The sequence below is a fragment of the Eutrema salsugineum genome, unplaced genomic scaffold (genome assembly GCF_000478725.1).
Source record: "Eutrema salsugineum unplaced genomic scaffold, Eutsalg1_0 scaffold_3, whole genome shotgun sequence".
In the NCBI taxonomy this organism is placed as follows: domain Eukaryota; kingdom Viridiplantae; phylum Streptophyta; class Magnoliopsida; order Brassicales; family Brassicaceae; genus Eutrema; species Eutrema salsugineum.
The window spans coordinates 2,095,127-2,120,981 of NW_006256756.1; the positions used below are offsets into that span (position 1 = coordinate 2,095,127).

Consider the following 25,855-nt stretch of genomic DNA (forward strand, 5'->3'; position numbering starts at 1 on the left):
CGTGGAGTATAGTCCGACCAAAGTAATGGCTTCGAGTTCCCAAGGAAAATGTGTAGAAAAAGGATGCAAGTTGTAGCTGCATTGTTATGAAGTCCCAAATTGCTGGAAGAAATCCACGCTCCAACGAGTTTTCAAGAATCATTGGAAGTGCAGTGAAAAGTCCTAACTGAATAATAAATTGCTGATTCAAGATTGCACCAAGAGCTTCATTGCTGCTACTCCTATCTTTGGCTATTTTCTCAACACCACTAAGCGCTAGATAAAGCCGACCCCACAAGAATGCATAAACAGTAAATACTATCAACATTGTGTTGAAATAGTAGCCAACTGTTGTGTAGAAGAAAGAGAGCATTCTAAAGAAATCCAGCCTGTGACCCAACCTATAAACGTCTCTGCTTAATGCTTGCTCGCCATTACCACTGGCTACTTTTGCTTCAAACATAGATATCTGATTTAAACCCACATCTCTTCCCTTGCCTACTTGGATGTATTCATGATGAGTCACGTTTCCACCTCTTAAAGTGCAATTGAATCCAGCAAATATATCTTCACTGATATTTATCACTCTTGAGGCCTTGCTAATTCCACCCCGAGGGACGAACCAAAACCGATCAAATACATCAGGATGACCATAATGCATCCTCACTTTCAGCGGGTTGGCAAGAACACGCTGTCCAAGAGTCACAAAACTTGTTTCTTGAGCAGACATGAACCATGCGAGTGAAGATACTGAACCAGTAAAAACTTTCTCACGGACTCCAAGAATAGTAGGCTTCCTAATGCCATAGTGATTCTTGAAAGATTCCAACAAATTCCTCATCTTAAGCGCCTCCTCAAAATGATTATCTTGATTCATATCAATTGTTTGAATCGCATCACCTCGTGTAAATATTATAGCATGGTTTTGGTTTTCTGGTTTTCCTTCGCCAAGCTTCAAGGGCCCTGGTAGTCTGATGCGATAGATCTCCACCTCTCTCTGAAGGTGTTGATCAAATTTCACAAGAACTGAGTAGAACTCGACCTCACCCATTCCCAAGTCAACCTCATCAACATATGCTATGCGAAGAGCCTCATGATTTTTCATCAGGAACAAGATCTCTTCAGCTCTATGGTCCCCTTTTGCTTTATGTTGCCCATAAACTTGGCATGCCACAACATACGTGAACTTCATCATAGCACTCCCATACTCGGACCCTTTAAACAAATGGCTTATACCACTAGCCATTCTGTTAATTTCCTGAGAGTGTGTTGGTTGCAGTGTGTTATCCCCACCATCACTTGTGTAGTAAGAACGGCGTGGCTCAGGAGCAATCTGAGTTCCCATCGTGATATCCATTTCAGAAGCAGAATCAAGAAAGGCAAGCTTCTTCAAGGCACTATAATAATACATCATCCCTCGCACTGTTCTGGACAATGTTTGTCCCCTATACGAAGCCCAGAGGCGAAGATCTCTAACTTTCTTTGACCAAATATCATTCTCATTCTCCACTCCCTCTCTACGCATCCGCTCCACAAAATTCACCCATTCATCTTCATATATTCTTTGAAGGTAGAAAAGGGTGGAAATTCCATCTTCATTCTCTGCTCGGAGCATTTCTTGTCGATACATTACTTCCTCATCATAGTAAGGAGTTAACACACTGAAAGCCATCATTTTTTCTACACTAGGAGCTTGGGGCATATTCATAAAAAGAGAGTTGCTAAAGAAAGCAAGACGCTCTCTGGCCTCAAGATTCTTGGGCACATTATGCATTGGATCTCTGGAAGTAAGAATCGTATGGACCCGCCTAATCTGCCTATAAAAGACAACATCATTAAGAGGAGGGAGATTAATGGCATTGACAAACAGCAATTCGGTATCTGCATCCAAACTAATGGGCGCCAAGCCAAGCTGCCTTAACTGCTGAGTGCTCCTCCTAATTTTTGGAAATTCCCATGCGCAGAGTTCATACAGAGCTTGCAGTATATTCACAATCCTGAATATTTTCTTTTCTGGGTCCATCAGACGCTCAAGAAGTGATATTAGCTTTTCATGAATCCGAAGTAGAACTGACAATTTAAATACCACAGTTACCTTTCCGTTTTCCACGTTTTCGTCAATTTCCGCGAACAACCTATTCAGTATAGATTCTTCCTCTGTGCCATTTTTGACAATTTTAAGAATCACATATCTGATGCTATCAAAAGCTTCCATAACAGCACAACGCCTATACTCACTGCTACAAATCTTCGACCAAAGCCAGTGATCAGGAGCATCACCAAGCTCATTTGCTTGGCTTAGGGCAAGTAGGAGCTCATTGCAAAGGAGGAAACACGGCCAACGAATAACCCGAATATTCCAACAATTTGGCGGCAACTCAAGTAGCTCAACTTCCCTGTCACTGATCAGGTCTTCCTCCCTAAATGTGAGGATTATCTCATTCCATAACAAGGCAAACCAAGTCGCTTCAACTTGATTAGATTCAATCTTGTTGAAAGGCTGACCAATTCCATACCGCAACTTGAGCCGGTGAATAGCATCACGTACTTTCTTAAGAACAGTAGCTTTAGGGCTAAGGAGATGCTCTTCAGGTTTAAGGTTAAACTGCATAGCACCTGAAAAGAACTGAAATCTAAGTCTCAACTGATCAATGTTCCGGATTTCCCCCAAGTGGGAAAAAAGACCAATTATTGCACCTACAAGGGATGAGTAGATCGAGTACCAAATCTGCAAATCCATTAGGTAAACCAATAGAACAGGGAGCCAAAGCATCCCTACCGCTATTCTGTGAGTGCTGCCAAAAAACTCATGCCAATTGTATGTTGCATTTTCTAAGTTCAGTAGTGCCCTGGTCGGAGCAATTAATGGCCTGATTTGTAAGAAGTAACTGAATGTGAATTTAGTGGCCAATACAACAACCCAGAAAATTGAATACTTAATATTGTCCACTAGGCCTTCCCTCATCCCACGACCAACAAAAGTCTTGTTATAGAACCACCATGTTAGAAAGTACACAAGTCCAAGATTCAGCTCCTCGATCCAGTTCCTTATCCAGGGAACAATAAATAGCACAAGCGCTAACATCTCAGGCATAACATACACAAAAACTACCTTAAGAAACACGACTATCCTCTCGTTTGCAGCTCGGGACCAACCACCATCCTTATTTTTCTGGCTCCAAATCCTTGCGTAGAAGACCGAAAACAAAACTGTCCACGTTGCAGCCACAAAGAACTTCAAAATTAGCCTGACGAAAAGCCAGAACGTTTCTCTGCTCACCAAACTATATTGTGTACTAGCGTCGAGCACAGACTGGAGCAACCTCAATCCCGCCCAGGAGATGAAAACGGTCAATAATGCAACCTGCAAGTACAAGAACAGATCATGCCTTTAAATACCAAATCAAAACACACTTTACGTTATATAGATCAAAACAAAGGAAAAGCTTTTTAGACCTCCACATCACGGTCTTGCCAAGGAAACTTAACATCACTTGTAGCAACGATAATAGCAGCTTGCAAGTAGAGAAGCAGTAAAATCCATAACCGATCAAAGCTTCTAAAGATATTCCAAAATGATCTCTGCTCCACAAATCCTGTCTTCCCTACTCTACTGCTTTTGGGTGTGGTGTCGAAAAAGTTACTGGTGTAATCAAGAGGCCATTTAAGGCTCTTGATGGCCCTCTTGCTCCAGAAATACTCGTTAATGTCGTCGTAATTTCTCCAGGCAGAGTGTGGCTTCGTCCCATTGTTGCTACTCTCAACCTCTGTCTTAATCGTCTTGTAAATCGGCATAACCACGCTCTTGAGGAAGGCGCAATCACCGGAGAAGGAAGGCCAATAAGGCATTCCGGTCATATCATCAAACTCTCCGTCAAGAACTTTGTTGAGCTCCATAGCCATGTGGTGAAATATGTAGCATAGACACTCTGGCATAAACCGGAGATTCGCGGATTCTCCCCAAATCAGTAGATACAGAGCTACATAGAGAAGCTCTCGTCGGAGATTCAAAACGATGTTGGTTTGATGACGGCTATGGGTTGGGCTGGTGACGTGGCATCTCACCCCAAGGAAAGAGCACCAATTGGTGTAGTTACGGAGCAGCTTCCTCCGAAAACGACGGAGAACAGTGGGATCGAGGCCGTCAGGATGACGTGGTGGAGGTTGGAGCCGCATTTGGGAGTTCGCTAAGTGGAGGACGAGATTCTCTCTCTGATTCCGAACGTTGTCGAATTGGAAACCGAAGAGAAGCCTGAGCCAGTCCATCAAATCCATGCTAGGTGTGAAATCGACGAACGGCGGTTTCGGGAGGTCTCCAACTACTTTAAGTGCCGCTGCCGCCGCTCGAACCTCCGGGTAATGAAGCGACGGGTGTTCCCTCAAGAAATCGTGGATCGGAATGATATTGTATACCTCTTCACAATCACGCACAGTAGCCATCAGTGGCCGGGGCCTCAAGCTCATCAAACGAAACTGGAACAAAAACGAAACTGTGAATTGTAAAGCGTGGAACAAAATCAAATATCCTGACTATTCAAAGTATCCTAATCCTTGTTCAATCCGTTCACAAACTGAAAGTTGAACGTTTTCGGATGTCCAAATTCGATTCGATCCAATATTGTTGACATTAAAATTTATACGGCCCAAGAACAGGCCAAACTAGAGTGGATCGCGCATTAAACTAGCTATGGGCCCACAAACTTGGCAGAGTGATAACTAGCTATAGTCGGTGAAGACTCTTTTTTATAGTGCAACTCCCCCTTCTAAATTATCTCATTTGGTCGATGTGGGACAAACCTTAGGACCGACTTTTTATATATTCATTCAAACATCCCAAGGAGTAAAATAGAGATTATAGTAAACATATTTCTTTAATAAATGTTTCGATCTCACGAGTCTCTAAAAATCCCCAAAAAGCAGTGAATTTTACCATTTGAGCTACAGAGCTTCTAGAAGTGTGCAGAGCTCAAGTAGTTCTATAAATTTTGGATTTATCAAATTTTGAAGTTTCACAATTTAAACTTGATTCATTGTACTTGTATTTGCTTTATGTAAACCTCATATAACCAAAATATGGTATGATTCTTTACACACAGGTACATTCAACTCCTTGAACGTGTAGATTTGTCTTGGGAGTTACCATTGGACTAGAGTAAAACAAAAGACTTGCACACACACAAAATCAAGAAACCAAACCACATGCATTGGTTTCAATTACCAGCTTTAGGCAAAGCTGCCATGAAAGAGTTATATGATGACTCAAGATCAAAGTGAAGCTGCCTTGACTGCTGTTCGGTAAGCTCATCGGCTGCTCCCATCTTGGACAACCTCAAAAGCCATTCTTTCATCTTCGTCTTCCCTTCGAAATCCAGCGGTAAAACACTCAGCTTGTTGAGAGAAGCCGATAGGTCAGACAAGAGAGGATAAACCTGATCAACAGCAACCATGTTTAGTTTCAAGGAATCCATTGACGTTATGAAGTTCTGTACACATTCAGCAACAATGGATGCAGAGTTGGACGTAGTTTCTGCTAATGTAGCTCGGTGTTCCACAGTGGCCGGAACACCTGATGTAACGAGGCGGTACAGAGCAGCAGGACAGTGCATTTTGTAAGTGTCTGCGAATCTTTCCATGTTTGGGACCGTGTCTTTGAGTGTAGCGGATAGAGTTTTGAAGTGAACAATGAGTTTCTGGCATTCGGACTCATACTCTGGAGGAGAGATCAAGTCTCTGATATAAGCTTTCTCGAGCTTCTCTGTGGCTTTGATGATAGCAAAAAGCTCTGCGAAATTCTCATACATCTCTCTTTCACGCTTGTCATTCCATAACCTGATCTCCATCATCTTCTTCTTTTAATCTCTAAAAGCCAATCTCCTGGAGAAGAGAATGTGACACACACACAAACGAAACAAGAGCTCCCCTTTCAAATTCTAATCCCCCAAACACATTTAAAAAGAAATTTCCAATAGAAGAAAACCATAACATATCAAGAGGCTAATCAAAATGTTGTTAGGAGCAATAAAAATCCAAACTTTCTTCATCCAACAGATCTCAGGTAACAGAACTCCAATCTATCAAGAAGAAGCTGACTTCTTCAGTTTAACAAAAAAAAAAGCTCCAATCGCCCAGACAGTAACATAATTTTCAGATTTAGCAGATAACATCGAATCAATCAACACCAAACTCTAAGACTCAAGCAAGGTGACTGGTTCAAATAAAGCCATAAAACCCAAGTAAATTACGGGAAATCACAAACAATCAATCCTTGCTTATGAAAAGTGATTCGCAAATCACAAAACAGATTCTGGAATTCGAGATTAAACATATATGTCAATATCTGAAATAAATCATAGCGAAGAAATTTCGTAAATCGAGAGTACGAAAGGAAAATAAAAACTGACCTGAGAATTTAAAACGGAGGAAGAGGATATGTGAACAAGGAAGGACTCTAGAATAATTATTGAATTTAATTTAAATATAAGGGTAATAAACTGTATATCATCATCATATCACAGATATAAATATTGGACGGTGATTAATTCAAGCTGTTTTTCTTTGGGAATTTGGGTTGGACCGGTTTACCAGCCAAAATGCCTTTGAATTGGTCAAGGAAGAGGCATCGTTGGAAAATAAATAAAAATGCTAAAAAAACAAACCAGAGAGAATCTAATGGAGTTTCATCTGATGAAATTATTAGTTTTGGATGACCGGTTTTCTCAACTAAATGTTTGCAATTGACTATGGTCTGGTTGTTTAAAAACCGGTTAACCCAATTATGATTCATTGTAGTTACAAATTATTATCAATACTATTTTTAAAACATTTTTTAAATATTTTCCAAACACCTTTTATTTATTTTTAATAAATTGAAAATGTTACCAAACAGTTATTAAACGTGTTTCCAAATATTTATTAAATCTATTATAAATTTAAAAATTACAAATTAAATATATTCCAAATCAATTACACTTAAACTAATTTTATTCCTCATTATATATTAGAAAATATAAATTCACAAAAAACTTAAGTGTTGTGCAGATGTGCGAATTTAGAATATAATTAAGTGTTAAAAAGTATTAACTAATAAGAAAAAAAATATAGAATAGGGCATTAATTATGAATATTAACTCAAACCACAGAAGAAATTCATATTTTATTTTAGTATCATTATAAAAAATTTCTTTTCGTTTATTTTCAGATGGTTAACCAGTTTATTGGATTTTTATACAATCCAAACTTTCTTCCTAATTGAAGATAAGGAAGAGTGGGCCGTCTTGGCCTTGATAATAGATCAATTCTTTCACTTTCAGTCATTTTGATATTTTCTTTTTTGTTTCCCGTATTTTAAATTTTCGTGTCAATTCTCTTGTGGAAACATCTCTGTCACGTGATTTTGAACTGGATGATCTCCCAAACCAGTCTATTTGAATCATCTTAAATCTTAATAATATGCGATGTTTTTTGTTGTTAAAAAAAAGAAAAAAAAATCTACATAACAAATCTAAAAGCATGCCGCATGCACACACGATCACATGTAACCATTATATGACACAATAATTAAGACCAATTCCGTTAAATGTTGAATATTAACATGTTAACATGTTATAATTTATAAACATACTATAACTTTTCATCGCTCCGATCACGGAAAAGCTTGTAACGTCTTAGAGATTCCAACCTTTGCAATTTCATCTCATCTTTGAACTTATTAATGAAATCTTCGACTCGTGAATTGAGCTCATCTCTTCCCATCGATAACTCTTTTTTCAATTTCACCCACGACGGAATTCTTTTCATCAACTTCATTCCCGGCGCCGTCGTCGACGACGGAGATGGACACGAAGATGTAGACATTCTTGAATCATTTCGTCGTATGACTTGGCCTAATTTCCACGTGTTAGTTTTCTTTGGTTGTTTTTCGGCTTTGACTCTCTTCCACATCTCCTCCATCGTCTCGTTCTCATCCCCCGATTTGTCATCTGATTTAATCCATTTATACAAGTTTATACAAATTTGTAGTTAGTTTAATTTTTAGTGGTGTTTAATGCAAGTTCCACATAAAATATCATATATTGGTAACAAATTGTAGTTTTTAGTTACAAAAATTACAGTTCTAATTAGATACTCATTCCAATTTAATTTACTTTTATAAATTTTAAGTTAACATGCAAGTGTTACTTTATGTTTTGCCCATTAAAAAAATAAACAATATGCTTTGAATAAATAAAATTTCAAAATAATTATCTGTATCAATATATATGGTTCATGGATTAGTCGGACCAAAGTTCTATATATGTTTAATTGGATTTGTAAAATTATACAAAGTATTATCTATAGAATTACCTTTACATGTTTCTAACCTTTTGTATATTTTTTACAGAAAAAAAAAGAAAATAGAAATATATAGAGATGAGACTGATAGAAGTTCCAAGTATATATAATTAACATTTAACAAGTTCTAACATACATAAACATACATAAACGGATAATACATACCTTGTGGAAAAGTCTTTGGAGCAGTAGGTGGACGTCGGAGTCCGGCAGCCTTTTTAGGCGGCATCGTTGACGGAAAATGAACCTCCGGAGAAGTAACCGGTCGATGAACACCATAAGATCCTCCACTCTCTGATCTCACCGGAAACTTTTCTTCCTCGTGAACCTTCTTACTGTATCGATCATACGAAGAACGGTCATGGTCATCAAGGTTCTTCGAAGAACGGTCATGGTCAAGGTTATGGTCACGCTGATAATGATGATCATGTTCATAATGGTAGTGATCAACATCATCATCATCATGGTGGTGTTCCGTGGCCGGAGAGTCAGATCCATGGCCGAAGAGAGAAGCCGAGGCGGCGAGAGCGAAGATGATTCCGTTGATGATGATGAAGAGAGGGTTTAAACTAGGGAGAGAGAAGTGAGATCCGGTGACGGAGAAGTTCAACGCCGATCGGAGCATCAGTGATATAGCTCCGACCAAACCTGAAGCGATGATCCATGCCCTCGATGTTAACATTATCTTGTCGTTAATCTGTTTTCTCTTTTTTGTGCCTCTACTTTTTTATATGAAAAGCCCTATTCGTCCTAATTAAACCCTTTTGCGATTTATATTCATAAAAAAACAAATGTGATGAGTGAGAAATTTAGCTACCTACGTCGTTTACTTTAAAGAAGGTTTTATAATTATATATAGGGATTTAATTATAAACATCATATATATAGGGATTTTTACTTTTTAGTATGTAACTCATGCCATTAAACTCTTTTCTGAAAAAAATAATTAAAAATTGTAAATTTGTAACTCATGTCGACATTATTTAACTGATTATTTGAAAAGGTCAAGACTCAAAAGATATTTAAGTAGTTCTATCTTATCTCACTGTAGAAAATATCTTAATCTTACTTTATGATTCATTATTGGAATCTACGAGACAAGGCTAAGAAATATTTTACAAGAGATAAGTACTGATAAATATTTTAAGGATTATAGCGTTGTGCATCTGGTCACAAACTAAATGAAATTATCTTCAACGCAAGTACGTGAATAGAAATCTCAAGAACTAACGGCAGTTCTTGTATATAAAAAACTGTACGTATGCATAGAGCAATCAAATATCTTGTTGCATTTTTCCATTGTTTATACATATTTATCATATGAGTATGAGTAAGGTAAAGTTGGATGGGAACCTAAGAATATTTTGCTATCATGTAATTAATTAAATAATATACGAGCAGTTTGAACAAAGTAATATTAATATACGAGCTTGGTCAATATTATTATGGCCTTTGAGAAACTTTTTTTTCGAATATTAAAAGCGAAAAGGCCAATGATAATGCCGCCAAGCTTACATGGTATATATATACATATATATATATTATTTGCATGCCTAATTGAATACGCATCTGAAGTCAAGTAAATATAATACATTATTTACGCTCCTGACGTTGCATGACATTACTGTTACACTGTATGATAATGTCTTGCAATTGCCAATTGCCATGTACATACATAATACTTACATTATAGACGATCACGCATACATTGATGATTGGTATACACATATCTAGTCTTTTTAAATAGAACGAAGTTTGAAGAATTATCTTTAATTCTTTATATTACTAAAATAGACCGTTTGATATATATTATTTTGATGTATACCGATCAGGCGATCAACCAAACCAAACAAAAAAAAATGAAAATGTTAATCTATTATCTGTAAATCGATAAAGAAACCGAAGAAAATGATATGACATTCCATCAAATACAAATTGTTTAATTATTATTATAATATATATATATATATAATTTACATATTTATATTTATTACAAATATTTTAACCACTTGTTTAAAGGCACTTCTTTTTTAAAATTGTAGAAGTTTGGCAATTGCTATTGAACCTCCACTACAATTTTACTCGACGCCATATTACTAAGATCATTATCATGCATGTATGTACTACATGAGTTCGGCTCGGTATTTAGGATGTGTGTTTTAATGGATAACTATAGTACGTTTCAGCGTGGAAAATTAGTATCCAGACAGCTAATTTCTCCAAAAAAAAAAAAAAAAAAAAATCAAATGATTTGATGAAGTTTCGAGGCTCTTGCCTGTAGATTGAATTGAATTTAATTTGCATCACCTAAAGATCTCAATAGGTCACACACACAATCCTATTGGTCATAACATCGACATAATTTATCAATTCAAGGCCTGGATATGAGTCAGATACGACGTTGACTAGTAAATCAAAGACGAGAGAAAAAAGAAGAAGAATAGATTTTGCATTGCTAGTTTGACCCTTGACTCTTAAATTTTCATGTAGACTGTCATGTTATTGATGAGCCAAACTTGTCATTCACTTGCATTGTTATTGACCGAACTTGTAAAATTAAACAAATTATTATATACATCCAATTAATTGAATATTTACGTTAATTTTACTGTCAATTTCTATCATTTATTATCAGATAATTTAATAGAATGTTAATATTTAATTATTGAGTGATTGTCGTGCTCTCTACTCTCTAGTCTCTACGTTGCTCTTGCGTTTCAAAAACTTATTCTAGGAATTAACCTGCGTAATACGTTTGATTATAATATCTTAAATATTATTTTAACAATTAATCAAATTTTAATTATTAAAATTTATTAGTATATATAAATATGCATATTTTAATATCACACAAAAAATGTACATTCATCAAATAAAAATCTAATTTATTATTAACTAATAAAATTTATAATATTTTTTAAAATGATAATAAATAGTATGAATAAAACAAAATAAGTTGTTTATTTAACCCGTAAACAATAGATTAAAATATTATTCAAGCTAATACACAAAATATTATAATTTTATATCATCGATTCTAATTTACACCACTTAACTGAGTTTTATGGTCTATCCACGAACTATAAAAAATTAATTTTATCTTTTTTAATTATATATAAAAATAGTATAATATTTTTTTGTTAAACTTAGATTTGATATATAAAAAAATAAAAATAAAACAAACTATATTTAATTTTAAAAAATAAATTAGAATATTTATTATATTGAATATACAATCTATTTTAAAAATTAATATTTTGAATTGCAAAATTTAATTTTGTGGATATCTATATATGTACTTATTTGTATAGTGAAAAGCTGATGTGTCGTGATCACAGCGAGTTTCAAAGTATTTCGCTTATGTGTCATCGCTAGAATGAGTTTCGGCTGCAAAAAGACATTCTTAATCTATTTAGCTATTACGTGTCATTTTTTTATTGGTTCTTATATGATGATGTGTCAAAAATAACTTAAAACAAACCGTTCTAAATTATTATGGTTTAATGCTTAATTTCGCTGTCAAATCAAATTGTTTCTAAAATTTTATAAAATTCAAAATTTAAATTAAAAAATCTAACAAGAAAGTAAAAAAAAAATCTATATATCTAACTAGTGGAATATCGTTGAAACAAAAAAAAATCATTTTTAACTAATGGAATATCCCTTATTTGTATAGTGATTTGCTTAGGTTTCGGCTCCACAGCGAGTTTCAGAGTGTCTTTACGAACGTGTCACTCCAGAATGAGTTTCAGTTGCAAAAAGTCTTTTACCCCATTTTTAATTACATATCATTTTTTATTGATTCTTATCCGATGATGTATTAAAATAACTTAAAACAAATCGGTCTAAATTATTGTGGTTTAATACTTCATTCCATTATCATCTATATACTTAATTGTGTAGTGATTTGCTTACGTATAGTACTCACATCGATTTTCACAGTGTTACGCTTACGTGTCAGTTTCAGAATGAGTTTCGGCTGCAAAAATATATTTTTTATCCCATTTACCGATTATGTGTCATTTTTTATTGGTTTTTATCTGATGATGTGTTAAAAATAACTTAAAACAAATTGTTCTAAATAATTGTGGTTTAATGCTTTATTTCGCTGTCAAATCAAACCGTTTCTAAATTTTATAAAACCAAAACTTAGTAAAAATTTTTTAAAAAAAATTAAAAATCTATAAATAAAATGTCTAATGGAATAATGGTATTTGTGATGTCTAGATTAGTGTATTCGACTTCAAATATTTTAGTATAAATATGTACATGCATGATTTCTCTATAATTCTATCACACCCTTTCTAAATTGTTGGAAAATTGGCTTTTTTCTACCTTAACTTTTGGAGAATGTTAAATTTATCCCAGAACTTATGTATGATGTTTGAACATACTTAATCTTCTAATTAATTTGAATTTCAGCCTTAATATTACTTTTTTGTGCGTAAACCAATTTTTGGAATAACAGTGTGAACTTGCCGTCAGATCTAGTGTATGTGGCGTCCAAGATGGAATTTCCAAATAAAGATAAATGAAAAAGATAATAGAATTTTGCGAGATTGAATTTTCTTCCCCTTTGACCAAAAAAAAAGAATTTTCTTCCAAGGAAACATTGAAACACGATGTTAACCGTTGAAAACCCGCAATTTGTATCCCCAAACAATCATCTTCGTCACAATCGACTCAAGTCAGGTCAGGCATTCAATTTTAGCGAAAACCCATCTCCGGATTGGGCAAAAGCTGATCGATTTGGGGAAAAAAATCCCCTGAAATGTCTTTAGGGCAAAAGAGTTCGGTGGATCCTGGTGCGATGCTTACTTCTCTCTTGAACAAGCGAGAGAAGCTCCGGCAAGAGTTGCGGAGCATCGAGAAATAGGTTAGGGCTCATAAAAGTCTCTCGAGCAATGTAAATTCAGAACTTGGAATTTGTCCATTTCATAGAGAAATCGTAATAGTGCCCATACTCGAGAGAAAATTTTTAAGGTTCTTTGTATTCTTAGGTTTATGAATTGGAGAGCTATCTTCAAGAATCGACTCATATAGGAAATGCGTTGAAGGGCTTTGAAGGGTTCCTCTCTTCCTCGAAAAGCTCGGCTTCTCTCGTTCTCTTCTTTTTCTCTTGCTTTGTAGAGGAAAAATTGAAACTTGATAATGTTCTGTTTACAGGTTCAAACACTTGTTAATCCATCATTTCTAGATGAAATATCTATCAATAGACAAATTTCTTAGTACGGACTCAATATCTGTTTTGTAGCACTGATTGTTGTGAATTGATTGCTGTTCCTTTCAAGAAAAATGTTTAAGCTTCTGGGGTTTTTGTTTATGTAAAGTGAATTAATTGACTTTGGTATGAACTCATTTTGTAGTGATAAGAGGTCAAGGAAGTTTCAGCCTGAAGACAGAGTCTTCTCATTGTCCTCAGTCACGTCACCGGCTGTATGTTTTTATACAATTTTTATCACATTTTCTCATTTGCAAAGACAATTTTTTTTTTGTTTTCCTTGTTGGTTGGCAATTGAATCACCGCCAAAAGAGCTGGTGTTTCGTATATAGAGTTTTACTTGAGGATAGAAAATTTCTTAAGATATGGTCAGTTACCACATGAATAACATCTCTAGCAGATTCAAACAAGCGTAAAAAACTGAAGAATCTATGATGTGAAAGAGCTTGGGTTCTGCGTCTTGTCTTTTGTTAGTTTATCACTCTGTTTTCTTTTGTCAAAATTGGTTTGCTCGAAGAAGACATTCCTTCAAGAGGTTGAAGAACTGGATTTTGAAATTCTTATTCATGTCTGAGTTAAAGTCAAGAGGTTGAAGACGAGACAAGAAAAAACTTAAAAAAGGCATAGTTTTGTTTTTTTATTTTATCAGGTTTCGAGTAGCAAAAATGACGTCCTTTTGTAAAATTTTTTTTAACACTTTAACATAACAAAACGAAGTCGTTTCTTACGTGTCGTCCATGTAGACCACGTCTGACGGCATGTTAACACCGTTTCACAAAAAAAGGTTTACGCACAAAAAAATAATATTAAGGATGAAATTCAAATTAATTAAAAAATTAAGTATGATTAAGCACCATATATAAGTTCTGGTATAAATTTAACATTTTGTGAAAGTTGAGGTTGAAAAAAGCCAATTTTCCCTAAATTGTTTAACTCTTCTTTCTTCTTCAAATGAGTCTGTACGATACTTCAAAAAACTACATTTTAAATACATAGAATAGTGATCAATGGATACTAATATGTTTTTATCTACATTCTTCTATACTGTTTTCACGATCATGTCTTCAAACATTAAAAATGTAAGAAATCTAATAAACAAACATACTCAATAATAAAAAAAACAAAAAAAAAAAACAAATAACTTCAAACTACTATTAAATTTTCAAGCAATAAAATAGAAAATTATATCAGCCCACGCAAGGCGTGGACAAGTTCACTAGTTTAAAAATTAGAATCATAACCTGTTCATATTAGATTAATCTGTTTACTTAACTTGTTTGTACTGGATTAAAATATAACTTAAAAAAACAATTCGAATATGCACTGTTTAATGACTCTCATTCTAATTATTTTTTTTTATGTTAAAGTTTTGGTAAAAATTATTGAAATTTTTTTTTTATAATCAAGTATATATTAAAAATTATAGTAAAAACATATTTTACTATTTTTAATATTATAACGTTTAATTTTGACTTTTCATATTATTTAATTGATTTTTTCACTTTTTAATTAAATATAGTATATAATCCCTTTGAAACAAAAAATATAAGAAAATATCATATTTTTAAATTCAGAAATTAAATAGTAAATATACTCTATTAAATGAGAAACACATACTTTCTATATAGTTTTCAATAGATTTGAAAGACAATTATATCTTTTTCTATTTTAATTATTCTTTGTTATTTGTAATGGTATTTGATGTAATAATTTATAACATAAAGGTTATTTTTTTTAAATGTGCATACCTAAATAATATAATAGAAATTTCTCTAAATAGGAAATGCATGTATTGAATGTTTTCGTATGTATATATTTGATAAGTCCAAATTTTGTTAATGTCATGATGTTAAGTAACATACAACTAATGAATAGAATGTGAATATTTACTTAGAGAAACATACAACTAAATTTTGCGTTATCGAATAAACAGAAAAGTTCAATACATTTTCTATTTAGAAAAATGATGAACAAGTTTTGAAACCCAAGAGCAACATAGAGAGCATGGCAATAACTCCAGTTCTATGCAGTTCCTATACTTAAAACTTGGCATGCATGGTCATAAGGAGCATAAGGGTTTTATCCACGCACTTAAAACGGTTGCTTCTTTCTCATAAGGGTTTTTTTTTTCCTTCTAATATTTCTCCAGCTTGTTAACTTGAATCTATATTGGAGTTTGGGTTTGACTAGTTTAAACGCAGCGGTTACGGTTGCGAATACGGAAATTTGCAGAAGCGGACAATTATGGTTTTAAACGTTATTGCACGACTGGTTAATTTTTTTAAGACGGGACATTTTTGACTGGCAAACCAACAGTCGGTTTAGCAATTAAACATAAAATTATCAAAATAAACATCATATATAATTATAAAAAAACCAGAAAATTATATTATTATGATTAATATCAAAATCACTAGTTCAAAATAATTAATAAAAATTATAAATAAATACTAAATAATTATTTTAAAAACTAATAAATTTTATAATAATATGTCTTATTTCAATTATTGGGAACATCACCCAAAATTGTGTTTAGTAATGTAATAGACTGGAAAAAGTTTGCTCTAATATGTGGATCTTCTGGATTTATCTTATGCATGATGTAAAATTTTTTCAATTGATCTAATCGATTTTTTGCATGATCCCAATTCAAATCAACTCCAAATTGCTCATTAGTATTCTTCAAAATACGTTTTTTTTGGAGTGCACTTAAAAATCTATAATATTTATTTTGAGTTTGTTTTTCTACAATGATCTGTTGAAGTAACACACATGTCATTTCGTTTGATCATGTAACTTTCTGAAGAATAAAAAAAGAATTATAACAAACTAAATTTATATTTATAATTTCTTAGTTTTGCACTTATAAATAAATTATAACAAACTAATTTCTTACTTTATATTAAGTGAAAACAGAACAATTAATATAAATGAATTAAACCAAAGTATTATGACACTTATGCTTGTAACTTAATTTTCTTCAACTGATATGAAAGCCATGATTAGAGATTAGAACTTGATATAAAAAGTGAGAGGTTATGGTTTATATATATATAGGAGAAGATTAGTAGAGTTATGGTTTTATAGTTGTTTTTAACGTAATCTTTTTTTTTTTTTTTGCTTTTGGATTTCAGCGGTATAAAACGATACAGAGCAGTTTGCAGCGATTTCTATAATTGTGATAAAACGCCACTAACCACTACCAACCGCAAATACTGCGTTTGCGGGTGATAGTGGATGAACCAATCTAACACCTTAGTAAATCTAGTTAAAGAACTAAAAAAAATTCAATGGTTGAAAAGAAAAGCTTCGTAAACCTAAGAATAACAGTTAAACTCTAACGGTAATACTCAGGTTGATTTTACTTCTATGAACGCTAATTTTAAACCTTATCTACTCTCTCTGCTTCTGCAATTTTTAGTATAACCTTCACGAGAACTCTAAAGTTTTTTTTTTTTTTGCTAAAGAACTCTTAAAGTTTTTTTAAAAGAATTAGCAGTGACAATAATAGTCAACAATTTCTATCATCTAACACTTGTCTAAGAATAGCCAAAATAGCTAGAGATAGAGAGGAAGAAAGATCTCCGAGTTCTATTTGTCTCATTCTCATCTGAAAATGCTTGAAGAAAAACAAAACCTTTTTCCAAGGCAGGTCTTCTTTTTACAGAATTAACTGATTAAATATTCTTCAAGAAAGATAAAGATTCTCTTTCTAATGAATTCTCCTGATTAAACCCCTTTTGGTTGAATCTTTTTTTTTTTTTTTTTTTTTGTATTTTTCGACTTCAAAACTTGCAATGTCGAGCGGGAGGCTTTGTGGTTTCACGCCAATAACTTTCTGTCGCAAGCTGTCAAGATTGCAGGTTTTTCTGTCTTTTACAATATAGGCTATCATGTAGTTTATTTGCAAACGCAAACGCCAAATACAAACGAAGTGTCAGTTTAGATGTTAAAATCCTGCTAAGTAATTTCTCAACCATCGCGTTTGCTTTTGCCTTTCCATGTTAAAATCCTATTAACGACAAGATTCTTGAATTTTTTTTCTAATTTTTTTTCATATCTAAATACAAATGTAGAAACAACATGGGTTTTTTACATGTTAAAACATCATGCACAAATTAATTGAAATATCTAGGCTTTTTTATAATGTAGGTTGCGAGAGGGCTTGCTCTAAAGAGGCTTATCAAGGGCAAACACGAGTTTAGACGTGTATCAACAACAAAGAACAATGTCGAGAAAAAGAACACTAAAAATATCAAACGCACAGCTTCACAAATATCTTCCGTTGCAGAAGTTTCTCCGAAGAGTTTCAGTTCTACAAAACAAGCTTTTGCTTCAGGCGTGCCGGTAAAGAATGAAAAGAAGAAACCGAGTACACCAAGAAACAACAATATCGAAGGTTCTTCGCCGAAATGTTCTGCGAATTTCATTTTAATGGTGGAGTTGAGGAAGAACATCTTCGCTTTCAGAGATATGATTGATTTGCCTTCTCTTGATGGTTCTTTATCTGTCACCGAGGTGATCATTTCTCTTAACATAACATTTTCAGAGAATAAGAAGGAGCGGCGTTGGAATTTTCATTCGGTTTTTTTTTTTGGTTTATATATTCAGTCAAGAACCAAATCCAAACCAAATTTTTCGGTTTGTAAATTCATTGATTTGCCTTTTAGATAAACTTAACATTATCATTTGAGTTTGAATAAGCATTTGACATATTGGTTGATGGGTTAGAGAGTGTAACTGATAAGATCTTTTCTCCTTTTGTTTCTGAATTATTATTATTTTTTTTCAAGATCATAACACATACAATGAAGGATCTACAAAAGCTTTCTCCAGAGATTGTAACCATTAATCAGTCTTTTGAAATGGAAGGAGCTGAGATTGATAAGGTACACAAAGTGATTTAAACAGTTTTCTGAGTTACATAATAAAACATTATTCCTACAAAAAAGAAAAAAAAAACAATAACAATTCTTGAGTTAGCGCAAAAACTGTTCTTTGTTTACTTGATGAGTCTTGTTGACCTGATTGATGAATCCCAGAAATGCCCCAAAAACAGATGTTGATTTTCTTCTACGAGGATCTCAGAGCTATTGGTGATTCTTGGATTATGGATAGTGACTGGATTTATCGATCTAAGTACAAGAACAGTGGAGTTGGGAAGAATAAGTCAGATCGTCTTGGTTTGTTCACTAAAAACTTGTTGTATTTATTTAGTTGATGATCTTTCTAAACTTAGAGAGTTAAGGTTTTTTTTTGTTGTTCTTCTTCTTCTTTGCAGTGGAGCATGTTTTAGCAGCTCTTGATGGACTTATCAAGATGACAAGAGAAAGATTCGGTATGATGGATCTTGAATCTGATGGAAGAAAGAGTTTTACAGGAAAAAGTGTTCCATCAGAAGCAAGAAGAAGTTTTACAAGATCTGTGTCATACTCTGAAAGTTACAACTCTTTTTACCCATCTCCATTAACACCGAGATCGGTTCTTCCCGGTACGATGATGATGTCTAGTAGTAACTCAACATCTCCAAGCCTCTGGAACTTAAGAGCTCAAGCTTTGGATAAGTTAAGCCCTGCTGATTTGAAGCAGCTCGCTATGCAGATATTATCGCAAAGAGATTCAGAGAGTGTTGCTGATCTTGATCTTAAGCATGGTATCGAAGAAGAAAAAGAAGAGAGTGAGAAATTAGCAGAGAATGAAGAAGAAGAAGAAGAAGAAAATGGTTCCTCTGTTTCAGAAACTGAACATGATATAGAAACAGAGGATCATAGCAAAGGTTCCGAAACAGAGCATCACAACAAACGTTATGAAACAGAGAATGGGACTGATCATATCAGAGGTTCTGGAACAGAGCATGAGAGTGAAACAGAGCATCATAGCGAAACAACAACTTCAGAGACTAGCACAATAGAATCTTTTCAAGAAGAAATCTCAGTAACTCAACTGGCTCCACCTTCTCCACCACCACCACCACCATCGCCGTCACCAACGGTCTCACAACCGCCACCGCCACCTCCATCATCACCACAGCCGGAAAGAAAAGCTTTGACTCCTCCACCGCCGCCACCACCTTCAAAAACACATGATTGTGGAGATTTTTGTCAACTTCAGAACCCGGAATCTGTAAATGGCGATAATATTCCGTCGATGCCGGCACCTCCGGCACCGCCGGGTAGCGGAAGATCCTTGCGTGCCAAGAAAGCAACTAGCAAATTGAGACGATCAGCACAAATTGCTAATCTGTATTGGGTTCTCAAAGGAAAGCTTGAAGGCCGTGGCGTACAAGGAAAAACAACAAAAGCAAATAAAGGGCAGAAGAATGTTGCAGAGAAATCTCCTGTTAAAGGTGCAAGATCAGGAATGGCTGACGCACTTGCAGAGATGACAAAAAGGTAGATACTTGCGTCACAAGTCTTAATCTATATTTTGCTGAGTTTGTTTTTACACTTTGGTTTGTGTCACAGATCGAGTTATTTCCAGCAAATCGAAGAAGATGTGCGAAAATACGCAGAAGCAATAGATGAACTGAAATCTTCAATACAGCATTTCCAGACAAAAGACATGAAAGAATTGCTCGAATTTCATAGCAAAGTGGAATCTGTTCTTGAGAAACTAACTGATGAAACTCAAGTATGTTATCTCCTTGTTCTTTGAATCGACTCGCTGATTTCCAACGAAATATTTGCAATGTATATAACACTTTTTTGTTTTGGATGCTTAGGTTCTCGCAAGGTTTGAAGGTTTCCCTGAGAAGAAACTAGAAGCAATTAGAACAGCTGGTGCCTTGTACAAGAAGTTAGATCAGATTCTAGTTGAGCTCAAGAACTGGAAAATTGAGCCTCCATTAAACGATCTTCTCGACAAGATAGAGCGTTACTTCAACAAATTTAAAGGAGAAATCGAAACGGTGGAACGAACAAAAGAAGAAGAGGCTAGAATGTTTCAGAGACACAACATAAATATCGATTTCGAAGTTCTTGTTCAAGTCAAAGAAACTATGGTTGATGTTTCATCAAATTGCATGGAGCTAGCACTAAAGGTTTTTTATACATAACAAATCAAGTATTTGTATCCTCGGAGATGAATGAAACTGACTAGATCTCTCTATGTTTTCTAGGAGAGGAGAGAAGCGAACGAGGAGACGAAGAACAGTGAAGAAAGCAAGATGGATAATATGAAGGCAGAGAGAGGTAAACGGCTATGGAGGGCTTTTCAATTTGCTTTCAAGGTTTATACATTTGCAGGAGGTCATGATGAACGAGCAGATCATTTAACAAGACAACTTGCACATGAGATTCAGACAGATCCTGATCAAACAGATTCAGCCATCATGTCCTAAAACTAAGAAGAAATTGATGCTTGAGATGATTGAAATGTACCATTTTTGTTGGTCTCTAGTTTTGATTTTGGACCAATTCAAAGAAAGAGAAGTTGTTTTCATTTCCTATACAAAATTAATTACATGAGATTACATGGTTTCCATGGCCATCCAAAGGAGAGATCAGTTCGAATACCGCTGATACTTAATCTCCTCTGTGTCTCTAATCCAAGGAATTATGGGTTTAAGGCATATAATTTCTTAGTTACCAAAATAATTAAAAGTTACAAAACATAGGAAGCAGCCAAGCAAAGATAGAAAAAGTGACGCAGATGCCAAGAAAAGGTAGGTTTCAAAAGAATCCTTCAAAGTCAACAACACACTCTTCTTCAGGAACATTATCTTCCATGATATCTCTATGAACCTCTCTTTCTTGATAATCCTCGATCATATCCATGTCTTCTTCGTCGTCTTCTATCACTGGAGGTTCTTGGGAAAAGAAGGCTATTCTCTTCACTTCCCTTTCATCTTCTGTCTTCACAATCGAACCTGCCAACATCAAATTATTGGGACTTTTAGATCTATGGGGGTCAAATCAATCTTGTTAATTTGAAGACAAAAACACTAAACTTGAGTTGATGGTTTTTTTTTTCTTTCTTTTTCTTTAATTTTGTAAATGAACAACTTACTTATCTTTCTCTTTCCTAACGAGGTTTCTTCTTCATCTTCTTCGGATTGAAAAGGATTTTGCATCTCTGGGATCTCTTCTTTATCTACTTCCATGAGAGAAGAGCTTGAGAAAAACATAAAATGGTGTATTTTGACATTTCTTGATGAATAATCATGTTGTACTGTAACAAAACAATAAAAGAAACATTAGTTTAAAAGACTTTTAAATGAATTGAATACCCCAGTCTATATATCTCTATTTACTATAGCTTGATTTCAAATGTATTTGTTTGGACTTTGGAGTAACTGGATCATTTTTAATATTTCCATAATTAACCTTTGACACGGAAAAGTGATTAAAAATAGCTTGGTTTCAAAGGTACTTTACCGAATGTTTTTAGTTAAGTGTTTTTCATTCAACGAATGCCGTTAATTATATTTATTTATGTTCCTCGACTTCTATAGGTTAGTGTTTTTCATTTCATTCAACGAATGCCGTTAACCAACTTTCTAATATTACAGTCGAATAATCAAAAAGTTTTTTAGAAAACAAATAAGAATCACGTTCTTTTTGTTGGATTTTGACCCTCCATAATAAAAAGAAAAATTTTGGGCACACCCCCAACATCGAATCTTTTGTCGTTTTTAACTTTTGTCCTTTTTTGTATAATACACCTTTCAAACATTATAAGATTCAAGACCATAACTTTGTGCTCTTCCCAAAGATGTAAACATTTTTCTTTTACCTCTCTCGCATCCCATATGCATTATATTATTGTTACATGTGCCCCGTGACAATTAAGAATTTTATTAAGATCTTCATACAATCATACTCAGGGTCCCTTTTATACTAATATGTGTAAATTAGACCATCTCAGAATATTATTTTTTTGGTAAAGCCATGTCAGATAACTTTTGAAACAAAATTCTGGATATACATATAATGAATCACAATTATCTTTTCTTTAACCAAAGAAGTTTTAAACTTTTTGCATATAGTTTCCTTAAATTATCTACCAAACTTTTTTTAATTTCTCACGCAAAAACTATATGTTTATTAGTTATTACATATATATACTCTATTTTAAAATAAACTAGATTATAACCCCGTGCATCTGCACGAGAATATTTTTTATTGTTGAACGAATTTTGTAATATAATTTGGGTTTTTGAGTTTAGATATAATTATTTTTATAAATATATTTTTTAATAAGTGAAAATATTGATTTTTGTGTTTAGATATATTTTTATAGTATTAAAATTAATTATGATTATAAAAATATAATTTTAACCCGTCCGCTAATAATAATTCAAAATAAACTATTATAAAAACATAATTCTAACTTTTCCGTTTATATTACTGTATAATATAAATATTTGTTAAAAATTTAAGATGTATTAACAATATTATTTAGCATTATAATTTTCTAAAATTTAATCAACGAAAGGAGTGTACAACTGGTTTTTCAAACCACATTATAGTGTATGCAATAATTTTTAATTTTTTATGTTTTGATTTTGTATGAAAAATATATTTTTGATATATATGTATAATTCAAAATTAGTGATTTTAGTTACCAAAATATTTTTAACCCGGTTTTTTTATATATTTTTAGTTCTATGAATTTTTAAAAATATATTTTTAATATTTAAATTATACATTTGAATTTTACCTATTATTTTATTATTAATTTGTAAATAAATCATAATCGTAAATATATTATATAAACAACATAAATATCATATAATTTACATCATTATAAATATTTTATATTTCAAATATGACCATTATTTTTTTTTATATGAATTATGTTTTATATTTTTGATAAAAATGTTTAATAGTATAGAAATTATTTAAATTAAAATCTTTAAATCAAATCTAAATTAATATCTGATTTATTATTTTTAATCAAATCAAATCAAATCTAAATTACCTATATTTAAAGAATTCTAAGAATATTTAAATTTAATAACTAATTTTCGAAATTAAATATAAATAATTATTAAAATTATTTTTAAACACTTAAAAAAAATTAAGAGTGTTTAGAAGCAAGTACTAAATGTGCTTCTGTTTTAATATAATAGATAAATTGAAACATATTCCCAAAAATAAATAAATTAATACATGTATAATGTCATGCGTTTACAAAAACCGTAATACATGTACACAACAAGAAACAAAGTAAAGGAGCACCAAAATAACTACATTCATGACGTCTCTTTAAGCCATTTATTCATCAATTCACCTACCTTCTAAAATAGAGCTATTCCAAGACGAGAGAGACACAGACAAAGACTGAAGTCTCAGCTGCTCTATTGTCGGATGCGACGAGCTTCCATACCAAAACTCTCGTGAGGTTCCTTGAGATCCCATCTTCTTCAGCATCCAAGACTCGACATCTTCGCTACTCTCCGCTTCAAAGATCTCACCTTTCTCACCTTCAAACACTTGAACCACTTGTCTCATCGACGGTCTCTTACTCGGATCAGGATGTGCGCAAAGCAAACCAAGCTGCAAAACCCTCTCAGCCTCCTCAACAACAGCTTGTGAAACCATCATCCGAGGATCGAGTCCTCTCATAACCTCACCTTTCTCCATTAGTCCCCAAACCCAATCCATCAACGGTTTCTTCCCTTCTTCAATCGGTCTCCTCCCACACATCACTTCAAGAACTAGTATCCCGTAAGCAAACACATCTGTTTGCGTCGATGCACGACCCGTCTTAACCACTTCAGGAGCCAAATAACCAGCCGTACCAACCACCCTCGTGGTCCTAACCGCTTGATCATGCCCATGTACCCGAGCTAGCCCAAAATCACTCAGCCTTGGGATCATATCTTTGTCAAGCAACACATTGCTTGCTTTAATGTCTCTATGTAAAACCTTAGATTCCCATCCTTCATGCAAATACAACACTCCCCAAGCCACACCTTTCAAAATCCGGATCCTCTCTTCGCAGCTTAGCGTAGGTTTCTTCTCGTCTCCCTCGAAAATCCAACGGTCTAAACTTCCATTCTCCATGTAATCATAGATCAACATGAAACTACCAATCTCCTTCTTGCACCAACCTCTTAAAGAAACTAGGTTACGATGCTTTAACCTCCCAAGACTCGAGATCTCAGCTACAAACTCTCTCATACCATCGCTACTCTCCTGCGAAATCCGCTTCACCGCGACTTCTACAGCTCCTCCTTGTAACAAACCTTTATACACTTTCCCATTCCCACCAATCCCTATCACATTCTTCTCATCAAATCCTTTGGTCCCTGATTCAATCTCCTCATACGAAATCCTGTGAGGCCAATACTCCATTTCCCAATCCTCCATCAACGCTCTCTTCCTCAACCTCTCCAGTCTCTTTCTCACCACAACAAACGAAACCAAACAAACCGAAGCAACGACCAGGAAACAGACCAACGCCAATACAAAAGCAAACCATTTCTTTCTAACGACTGATTCCTTTGCTAGAACAAACGAAGGCAAACCAGTTGTGATCAAGCTATCACTCAACGAGAAATTCGTGTTACTGAAACTCCAAGCTAAGATCTTGTGACTCTGAACCAATCTCCCTGTAGCTGCTGTGAAACCAACGAACATCTCGTCCTCCAAGACTCCAGAGAGATTCAGAGACTTACTAAGCAGAGGAATCTTAGGTCGAGTCTTACCAGCGACCTGTATAGTGACATTGACTACGGAATCTCTGTAATCGATCCAAACCTGATAATTTCTTCCATCGTTGAGCTTCAAGGGCTTAAACAACACACCATCCTCCTCCTCCGACCAAAACCCAGATGTGTTGGAATCAATCGAATTAAGCGAATTAACATCGATTCCGACATGATTAGCGTCGATGTCATCGAATTCTTGATTAGCAAAGACATCGAACTCAACTCCGAAGACGTGATTGCTAGGGTCACCGTTATTGGTCAAATTAAAGAGACCCAAGTGCTGAGCTGAGCTAGTCCCGTTGATTCCAGTGGAAGGTGTGAAGAGGAAGACGATTCCGTGGCCAGGAAGCGTGTTTTTGTAAGGAGCCATGGTGAAGATGAAGGAAGTAGAGAAAGGTAGAACAGAGGAAGTTAATGGGTCTTTTGTACGGATGATTCTGCTGTATAAAGCTCTACCAATCGAAAGCGTTGTTTGGTTGGTCAAGGTAAGGATTCGGGATTCGATTGTAGCGTTCCCGAAAAGAGAGAGACGCGAGGAGGAAGAGGGAGAGCCATCGAAGCCGTTGAAGACGAAATCGATGGCTGAAATTGGGTTTAGAAGAGGGATGAGAACAAGGGTGAGGAGAAAGAGAGGAAGACCTTTCATGGCAGTGGAAGAAGAAGAAGAA

At 34.2% G+C, this 25,855-nt stretch overlaps 7 protein-coding genes and 1 non-coding gene across 8 annotated transcripts in view; 2 read left to right on the forward strand and 6 right to left on the reverse strand.

Moving 5' to 3' along the window:
• LOC18014299 (callose synthase 11) overlaps positions 1–4,419 on the reverse strand; it is a 9,206-nt gene extending 4,787 nt beyond the window's left edge. Inside the window, exons 1-2 of the mRNA XM_006396577.2 lie at positions 3,436–4,419; positions 104–3,343 (exon numbers count right to left, since the gene is read on the reverse strand). Of these exons, the coding sequence (XP_006396640.2) occupies positions 104–3,343; positions 3,436–4,419 (4,224 nt within the window). The remainder of the gene's footprint in view (positions 1–103; positions 3,344–3,435) is intronic.
• Positions 1,325–1,404, reverse strand: LOC112085911. The gene has a single exon (XR_002899189.1). It is a non-coding gene; the product is annotated as a small nucleolar RNA J33 (small nucleolar RNA).
• Positions 4,420–4,994: 575 nt separating the features above from the next.
• Positions 4,995–6,503, reverse strand: LOC18014300 (vacuolar protein sorting-associated protein 28 homolog 2). The gene is made up of 2 exons (XM_006396578.2): positions 6,381–6,503; positions 4,995–5,853 (listed from the first exon to the last, which is right to left on the reverse strand). Exon 2 carries the CDS (start codon positions 5,820–5,822, stop codon positions 5,190–5,192), a length of 633 nt encoding a protein of 210 aa, XP_006396641.1. The 5' UTR covers positions 5,823–5,853; positions 6,381–6,503; the 3' UTR covers positions 4,995–5,189.
• A 952-nt stretch (positions 6,504–7,455) lies between these two features.
• Positions 7,456–9,034, reverse strand: LOC18014301. Its single transcript, XM_006396579.2, has 2 exons — positions 8,476–9,034; positions 7,456–7,958 (listed from the first exon to the last, which is right to left on the reverse strand). The coding sequence occupies exons 1-2, from the start codon at positions 8,990–8,992 to the stop codon at positions 7,600–7,602; spliced, it is 876 nt and encodes a 291-aa protein (XP_006396642.1). The 5' UTR covers positions 8,993–9,034; the 3' UTR covers positions 7,456–7,599.
• A 3,950-nt stretch (positions 9,035–12,984) lies between these two features.
• Positions 12,985–13,863, forward strand: LOC18014457 (chromatin modification-related protein MEAF6). The gene is given in 3 exon segments (XM_024154179.1): positions 12,985–13,186; positions 13,311–13,412; positions 13,684–13,863. Coding segments are annotated over 3 exon segments (387 nt in total). The 5' UTR covers positions 12,985–13,081.
• Positions 13,864–17,328: 3,465 nt separating this feature from the next.
• Positions 17,329–20,870, forward strand: LOC18014458 (uncharacterized protein At4g04980). The gene is made up of 8 exons (XM_006396581.1): positions 17,329–17,394; positions 17,684–18,049; positions 18,325–18,420; positions 18,591–18,714; positions 18,813–19,923; positions 19,996–20,161; positions 20,253–20,570; positions 20,649–20,870. Exons 1-8 carry the CDS (start codon positions 17,329–17,331, stop codon positions 20,868–20,870), a joined length of 2,469 nt encoding a protein of 822 aa, XP_006396644.1.
• Positions 20,871–21,010: 140 nt separating this feature from the next.
• On the reverse strand, positions 21,011–21,695 carry LOC18014459. Its single transcript, XM_006396582.2, has 2 exons — positions 21,539–21,695; positions 21,011–21,398 (listed from the first exon to the last, which is right to left on the reverse strand). The coding sequence occupies exons 1-2, from the start codon at positions 21,654–21,656 to the stop codon at positions 21,202–21,204; spliced, it is 315 nt and encodes a 104-aa protein (XP_006396645.1). The 5' UTR covers positions 21,657–21,695; the 3' UTR covers positions 21,011–21,201.
• A 1,933-nt stretch (positions 21,696–23,628) lies between these two features.
• LOC18014309 (L-type lectin-domain containing receptor kinase VII.1) lies at positions 23,629–25,855 on the reverse strand. Its single transcript, XM_006396583.2, has one exon. It carries the CDS (start codon positions 25,831–25,833, stop codon positions 23,761–23,763), a length of 2,073 nt encoding a protein of 690 aa, XP_006396646.1. The 5' UTR covers positions 25,834–25,855; the 3' UTR covers positions 23,629–23,760.

What these genes read in the sequence shown, in the direction of transcription:
- LOC18014300 (XM_006396578.2), bottom strand. Translation starts at nt 5,822, where the DNA reads ATGATGGAGATCAGGTTATGGAATGACAAGCGTGAAAGAGAGATGTAT.
- LOC18014301 (XM_006396579.2), bottom strand. Translation starts at nt 8,992, where the DNA reads ATGTTAACATCGAGGGCATGGATCATCGCTTCAGGTTTGGTCGGAGCT. An exon ending in TCCAAAGACTTTTCCACAAG is followed by an intron (nt 7,959 to 8,475) that starts GTATGTATTATC and finishes GGATTAAATCAG; the next exon opens with ATGACAAATCGGGGGATGAG.
- LOC18014458 (XM_006396581.1), top strand. Translation starts at nt 17,329, where the DNA reads ATGTCGAGCGGGAGGCTTTGTGGTTTCACGCCAATAACTTTCTGTCGC. An exon ending in GTTCTTTATCTGTCACCGAG is followed by an intron (nt 18,050 to 18,324) that starts GTGATCATTTCT and finishes TTTTTTTTCAAG; the next exon opens with ATCATAACACATACAATGAA. An exon ending in GAATAAGTCAGATCGTCTTG is followed by an intron (nt 18,715 to 18,812) that starts GTTTGTTCACTA and finishes TCTTCTTTGCAG; the next exon opens with TGGAGCATGTTTTAGCAGCT.
- LOC18014459 (XM_006396582.2), bottom strand. Translation starts at nt 21,656, where the DNA reads ATGTTTTTCTCAAGCTCTTCTCTCATGGAAGTAGATAAAGAAGAGATC. An exon ending in GTTAGGAAAGAGAAAGATAA is followed by an intron (nt 21,399 to 21,538) that starts GTAAGTTGTTCA and finishes TGATGTTGGCAG; the next exon opens with GTTCGATTGTGAAGACAGAA.
- LOC18014309 (XM_006396583.2), bottom strand. Translation starts at nt 25,833, where the DNA reads ATGAAAGGTCTTCCTCTCTTTCTCCTCACCCTTGTTCTCATCCCTCTT.